The sequence below is a fragment of the Chelonia mydas genome, chromosome 24 (assembly GCF_015237465.2).
Source record: "Chelonia mydas isolate rCheMyd1 chromosome 24, rCheMyd1.pri.v2, whole genome shotgun sequence".
Classification (NCBI taxonomy): domain Eukaryota; kingdom Metazoa; phylum Chordata; order Testudines; family Cheloniidae; genus Chelonia; species Chelonia mydas.
In genome coordinates this window covers 17,021,715-17,028,130 of record NC_051264.2, presented here as the reverse complement: position 1 = coordinate 17,028,130, position 6,416 = coordinate 17,021,715, and the positions used below count along the sequence as shown (strand labels likewise).

The 6,416-nt window shown below is 65.6% G+C and overlaps 1 protein-coding gene across 1 annotated transcript; it reads right to left on the bottom strand.

The window, feature by feature from the left end:
* Nucleotides 1-875: 875 nt before the first annotated feature.
* LOC102945687 (hyaluronan synthase 1) lies at nt 876-5,189 on the bottom strand. Its single transcript, XM_037883274.2, has 5 exons — nt 5,061-5,189; nt 3,587-4,290; nt 2,896-3,121; nt 2,301-2,433; nt 876-1,745 (listed from the first exon to the last, which is right to left on the bottom strand). The coding sequence occupies exons 2-5, from the start codon at nt 4,286-4,288 to the stop codon at nt 1,070-1,072; spliced, it is 1,737 nt and encodes a 578-aa protein (XP_037739202.1). The 5' UTR covers nt 4,289-4,290; nt 5,061-5,189; the 3' UTR covers nt 876-1,069.
* Between the last annotated feature and the right edge of the window lie 1,227 nt (nt 5,190-6,416).

Genomic DNA, 6,416 nt, shown 5'->3' with positions numbered 1-6,416 from the left:
TGACAGCTCGTGAACCCCACATAATAACCTGTGACCCGCTGAGGGGTCATGACCCCCTGTTTGAGACTCATAGAATCAGAATATCAGGGTGGGAAGGGACCTCAGGAGGTATCTAGTCCAACCCCCTGGTCAAAGTAGGACCAACCCCAACTAAATCATCCCAGCCAGGGCTTTGTCAAGCCTGACCTTAAAAACCTCTAAGGATGGAGATTCCACCTCCTCCCTAGGGAACCCGTTCCAGTGCTTCACCACCCTCCTCCGGAAATCGTGTTTCCTAATAGCCAACCTAGACCTCCCCACTGCAACTTGAGACCATTGCTCCTCGTTCTGTCATCTGCCACCACGGAGATCAGCTGAGCTCCATCCTCTTTGGAACCCCCCTCAGGTAGTTGAAGGCTGCTATCAAATCCCCCCTCACGCTTCTCTTCTGCAGATTAAACAATCCCAGTTCCCTCAGCCTCCCCTCATAAAGCATCTGCCCCAGCCCCCTAATCATTTTCATTGCCCTCCGCTGGACTCTCTCCAATTTGTCCACATCCCTTCTGTAGTGGGGGGCCCAAAACTGGACACAATACCCCAGATATGGCCTCACCAGTGCCGAATAGAGGGGAATAATCACTTCCCTCGATCTGCTGGCAACGCTCCTACTAATGCAGCCCAAAATGCCGTTGGCCTTCTTGGCAACAAGGCCACACTGCTGACTCATAGCCAGCTTCTCGTCTACTGTAATCCAACTCTCTGCACCAGACCCCATTCCCCTGTGAGAGTCAGGGATAGAATCCAGGAGTCGGGGCTCCAAGCCCCCTGCTCCAGCCACTAGACCTTACTTCCCCCTCAGAGCTGGGGAGAGAACCCAGGAGTCCTGGCTCCCACAACCCCCATGCTCTAACCACTAGTCCCCACTCCCCTCCCAGAGCAGGGGATGGAACCCAGGAGTCCTGGCACACTCGCTCCCTTCTCTCCCCATTAGCCATCACTTCCCTGTCTAATCCGGCCTTCCAGCTTCCCCACAGCCAGGCCAGGGGGGTGAGGTAGGAAGAGAATAACAAGGAACCCTGGTGTCCGGGCCTCACACCTGGACTGTGTAGTGATCGGCCCGCTTCCGGCAGCACCGCCGGATCCACACCCAGTACAGCAGCACCATGCCGGCCCAGTAGCCCAGGTAGACGCCCACCCCGATGACCAGGTATCTCAGCTCGGCCTGCTTGACCAGGCTGGTCCATTTGGCCAGGGCCTCTTGGTAGATGGTGTAGCCCAGCCCCGCCAGCAGCAGGAGCCCCCAGATGGAGACGGGCAGCAGGGGCATCAAGTTGCCCACCATCTTCTTCCTCCCGGAGGTGCCCCAGCTGCTCTTGTTCATGGTGACGATGGCGAAGTACTTGGCCGGCAGGAGGCCGCCCATGTAGAGCAGGGCGTAGAGGCTCATGAAGAGCATGCGGGGGCTGCCCCGCAGCCAGCAGGCGTAGAGCGCCTTGATGCAGGCCACCAGCTGGACGCAGAGCAGGACCCACAGCACGTCCCACAGGCTGCCGCCGTAGAAGAGGCGCAGGACGGTGGCCGTCACGAAGAAGGGGAAGACGCCGGCCACCACGGCCTCGTAGGTCATCCACAGGTGGTGCCGGTGCCACCAGAGGGCGTTGTAGAGCCACTCGCGGAAGTAGGACTTGGTCCAGCGGGTCTGCTGGGCCAGCCAGCGCAGGAACTGGGCGGGGGTCTCTGAGTAGCAGCGGGAGCGGGCCGTGTACCTGGAGGGGGGCGGGCGGGGGGCTTAGCTAATGCAGAGCTGGGGTTGGAACCCAGGAGTCCTGACTCCCAGTCCCCCTGCTCTAACCGCTAGCCCCCGCTCCCCTCCCAGAGCCGGAAATAGAACCCAGGTGTCCTGGCTCCTATCGCCCTGCTCTAACCACTAGCCCCCGTTCCCCTCCCAGAGCTGGGGAGAGAACCCAGGAGTCCTGGCTCCCAACCCCTCCTGCTCTAATCACTAGCCCCCACTCCCCTCCCAGAGCCAGGGAGAGAACCCAGGAGTCCTGGCTCCCAACCCCCCCTTCTCTAACCGCTAGCCCCCACTCCCCTCCCAGAGCCAGGGAGAGACCCCAGGAGTCCTGGCGCCCATTCCCCCCGCTCTAACCACTAGCCCCCGCTCCCCTCCCAGAGCCAGGGAGAGAACCCAGGAGTCCTGGCTCCCAACCCCCCCGCTCTAACTGCTAGCCCCCACTCCCCTCCCAGAGCCAGGGAGAGACCCCAGGAGCCCGGGCCCCCAGCCCCCAGGAGGGCCGGGCCCAGCTGGGCCGTGCACTCACTTGGTGGCGTAGCCCATGCTCAGCATGCGGTTGGTGAGGTGCCGGTCGTCGCCGAAGGTGCAGTGGGTGCCCAGGAATTTCTGGTGGTACCAGGACTCCAGGAACTGCTGCAGGAGGTTGTTCCGGTACAGGCCTGCAGGGGGCAGCAGGCAGCGCAGGGTCAGCAGAGCCGGAATTCCCAGCGCTCCCTTCCCGGCCCCTCCTCGAGCCGGGACAGAGCCCCCTGCTCTAGCCCCTAGACCCCACTCCCCTCCCGGAGACGGGGAGACCCCAGGAGTCCTGACACCCAGCCCCCCTGCTCTAGCCACTGGACCCCACTCCCCTCCCAGAGACGGGGAGACCCCAGGAGTCCTGACACCCAGCCCCCCTGCTCTAGCCACTGGACCCCACTCTCCTCCCAGAGACGGGGAGACCCCAGGAGCCCTGACACCCAGCGCCCCTGCTCTAGCCAACAGACCCCAGTCCCCTCCCAGTGCTGGGGAAAGAACCCAGGAGTCCTGGCTCCCAGCCCCCCTTCTCAGCCCCTCCGCTCTAACCACTAGCCCCCACTCCCTTCCCAGAGCGTGGGAGAACCCAGGCGTCCTGGCAGGCTCACCCAGGGGCCCGCTGATGCAGGAGACGCAGTCGAAGTAGGACTGGCAGGCGCGCTCCACGTTGAAGGCCATCCAGTAGCGCAGGCTGCTCATGAAGCTGATGAAGGAGTCGGAGACGTTCAGGATCCGCACGTCGCCCCCCACGGCTCCGTAGCGCTTGTTGGCCTCCAACACCTTCACCATCTCCACCGTGGCGCTGGGGTCCAGCTTGGTGTCTGAGTCGCACACCTGGGGGCGGCCGAGGAGGGGGTGTTACTTGCGGAGACTCCCAGGGGGAGCTGTGCTGACCCCTATGCCCAGGGCATCACTAGGGGGTGCTGTGCTGCAGGGGGCAGGATGGGGGCTCTCCCCTGACAGTCAGGACAGTGCCTGATGCCCCAGGGTGGCGCTAGGGGGCGCTGTGCTGCAGGGGGCAGGCTGGGGGCTCTCCCCTGACAGTCAGGACTGGCCCGATGCCCCAGGGTGGCGCTAGGGGGCGCTGTGCTGCAGGGGGCAGGCTGGGGGCTCTCCCCTGACAGTCAGGACTGTCCCGATGCCCCAGGGCGGCGCTAGGGGGCGCTGTGCTGAAGGGGGCGGGGTGGGGTCTCTCCCCTGGCAGGCAGGACTGGCCCTCATGCCCAGAACGGCAGTAGGGGGCGCTGTGCTGTGCTGGGGGGTGGGGTGGGGGGAGGGTAGCCAGCTGGTTGCTCCTACCTGGATATAGTCCACCGAGTTGCCCAGCGCCCTGAAGGCCGTGTACATCACCTCCCGCTTCCCGCCCCATCGCTGCATGATGCAGACGCATCGCCTGGACCGGATCAACTCCTCCACCGCCAGCTGGCCCGGGTCCACCATCTCCACCTCAGTGTAGGGCCCAGGCTCCTCCCCTCCTGCCCCCTGCGAGCCGCCGCCCCCCTCCTCGCCCTCCAGCGGGGGCAGCTGGTGGTAATTGTTCTCCCAGACGTAGGTGCCCACGTTCTCGCCGGCGAAGACCTCCTGGAACATGTCCATCATGTAGCGGTCGTCGGGGCTGTTGCCGTCGATCACCATGAGGATCCGCAGCTTCTCTGGGGGGTACAGGGTGTCCCGCACCGACTCCAGGCACTGCCGGAGATAGGAGGGGTCTTCTTGGTAGGCCGAGATGGTCAACGCCACCGTCTTGGTGTAGCTACAGGCCAACGACTCCCTCCTCATCCGCCGGTGCTCCAGAGAGGCGAAGAAGCTCTGGATGACCAGGTGGGCGGCGAGGAAGGCTCCATAGAGGCCGAAGGCCATGATCCGATACTGGTCGGCCACCAGCTGGATCCCAGCGACGTAAGCCCATGTCAGGACCCCCAAGATGAGCAGGGCAAAGGCGATGGTGAGGATGCGGCGCCCGGCGGAGATGAGGTATTTAGGTGCTTTTCTGGGGTCCATCTCTGCAAGGGACGGGCATGGGGTGAGATGCGGTTGGGTGGGTGTGGACTGGACCCCCCAGGTCTCAGCAATGGGGGGATTCACCGCCTGGGGCTGCCCAAATTGACAGGAGCTCTGTGGCAGGGCCACAAAGATGATTAAACCGGGCTGGGAATAGGGCGTTGTTGGGATGACGGCAACTGGCACCCGAAAAGGTCCGTTTGAATAAATAAATGACCCACACAGAGCACGACACTCCTCCTGTCAGTGCCAGGCAGGGAACCGTGGAGTCCTGGCTCCCAGCCCCCCCCCACTCGCTGTGACCCACCAGACCCCATTCCTCCTCCAGAACCAGTGAGAGAACCCAGGAGTCCTGGCTCCCACCCCCACTGCTGTGGCCCGCCAGACCCCATTCCCCTCCCAGAGCTGGGGGAGAGAACCCAGGAGTCCCGGCTCCCACCGCCACTGCTGTGGCCCGCCAGACCCCATTCCCCTCCCAGAGCTGGGGCAGAGAACCCAGGAGTCCCGGCTCCCACCGCCACTGCTGTGGCCCACCAGACCCCATTCCCCTCCCAGAGCTGGGGCAGAGAACCCAGGAGTCCCGGCTCCCACCCCCACTGCTGTGGCCCACCAGACCCCATTCCCCTCCCAGAGCTGGGGCAGAGAACCCAGGAGTCCCGGCTCCCACCGCCACTGCTGTGGCCCACCAGACCCCATTCCCCTCCCAGAGCTGGGGCAGAGAACCCAGGAGTCCCGGCTCGCCCTGCTCTAACCACTGGCCCGGGCTGCTCACCTGATGCCGGCTGCTCTCCCCGCTGGTGCTGTGGGTTCTGGCTCCCTTCCTGCGGCCGGGGGGATCTTTTGAACTGCCTGGAGCGGGTGTGGGGGGGGGGACACACGCGCTGTGCCTGCGTCAGGCGGGGCGACCCAGCCTCCCCCCACTTGAGTCTCACCCCCCCTCCTCTTCCCAGCTGCGCCCCTCCCCCCAGCCACGCTTCCTTCCCCCCCGCCCCCGCAGGCTGGGCACTGACTGGCCATGCCCCGAGCTCTCCATGCGGGCCGGGTCCCGTGTTCTCCGGGGGGGGCTGCGGGTCGGGAGTGAGGGGCAGGGCAAGGAGCGGGGGGGGGAGATTCCTGGGCTCTGCGCTGATGGGGCTGGGAACGTCAGCGGGTTGGGGCAGCCCAGTGAGTAACCGCCCCCCCCCCCCACCGCCCCTCGCCTCGCAGGTGGGTCCTGCTGGTCAGTGGGGAAGGGGGGGGGGGGCGCTGGATGTTAACTGGCCAGGACGTGGATGGGGGGCAGAGCAGCAGAGAGAGCACCAGGGGGACCTCCCCCCCCAGCTCTGCCCCTCACTCCCGACCCGCAGCCCCCTGCCAGCCCAGCCTGGGGCTTCCCCCCCACCCCCCCCCAGCTCTGCCGGTGCCCCTCACTCCCGACCCGCAGCCCCCTGCCAGCCCAGCCTGGGGCTTCCCCCCCACCCCCCCCCCAGCTCTGCCAGTGCCCCTCACTCCCGACCCGCAGCCCCCTGCCAGCCCAGCCCTGGAGCTGACGGTGGGACCCTCCCTTATTCTGCCCCGGACGAGCCCGTTGTCAGGGTGGCAACAAAATAAATAGAGGGGACTTGAGCAATAAAGTGCCCCCGCCAAACCCCCACCCCCCGTCATGCACTTTTCCATGAACTCCAGCCCAGCCCCCCCCACAACCCCCGCCCCTCCCTCTGCACTTTGCCAGCCCCTGCCCCACAGATCCCCCCACCCCACTCTGCTGAGCTGCCCCCCTCTCCCCCAGGTGCCGACACCCTCCCCGCTGCCCTCTCACTGGGGAAGTTTTCAAGGAGGCAGATGTGTGGGTGTGGGAGGGCGGGGGCTGGGCCGTGTGTCTCGCAGCCCCCCCCATCCCTGCCGGGGTGGGGGGCTGGGAGCCGGGGCTAGCGATAGGGGTGGGGTTTGGGGTTCCGGGAATTCAGGTGCAGCCCTGTGGTTACCGTGCGCCGCATTCCTGGCATGGTTCTAGGTTGTGCCAAGCCCCTCGGACAACCCCCCTCCACACACCTGGGGGGCAGGGCTGGATTGCTCATTTCCTCTCCCATCTCCCCCCCGCAAGGGGAATGGGGACCGGGATAGGGGGCCTTTCCCTCGGGGGCGGGGA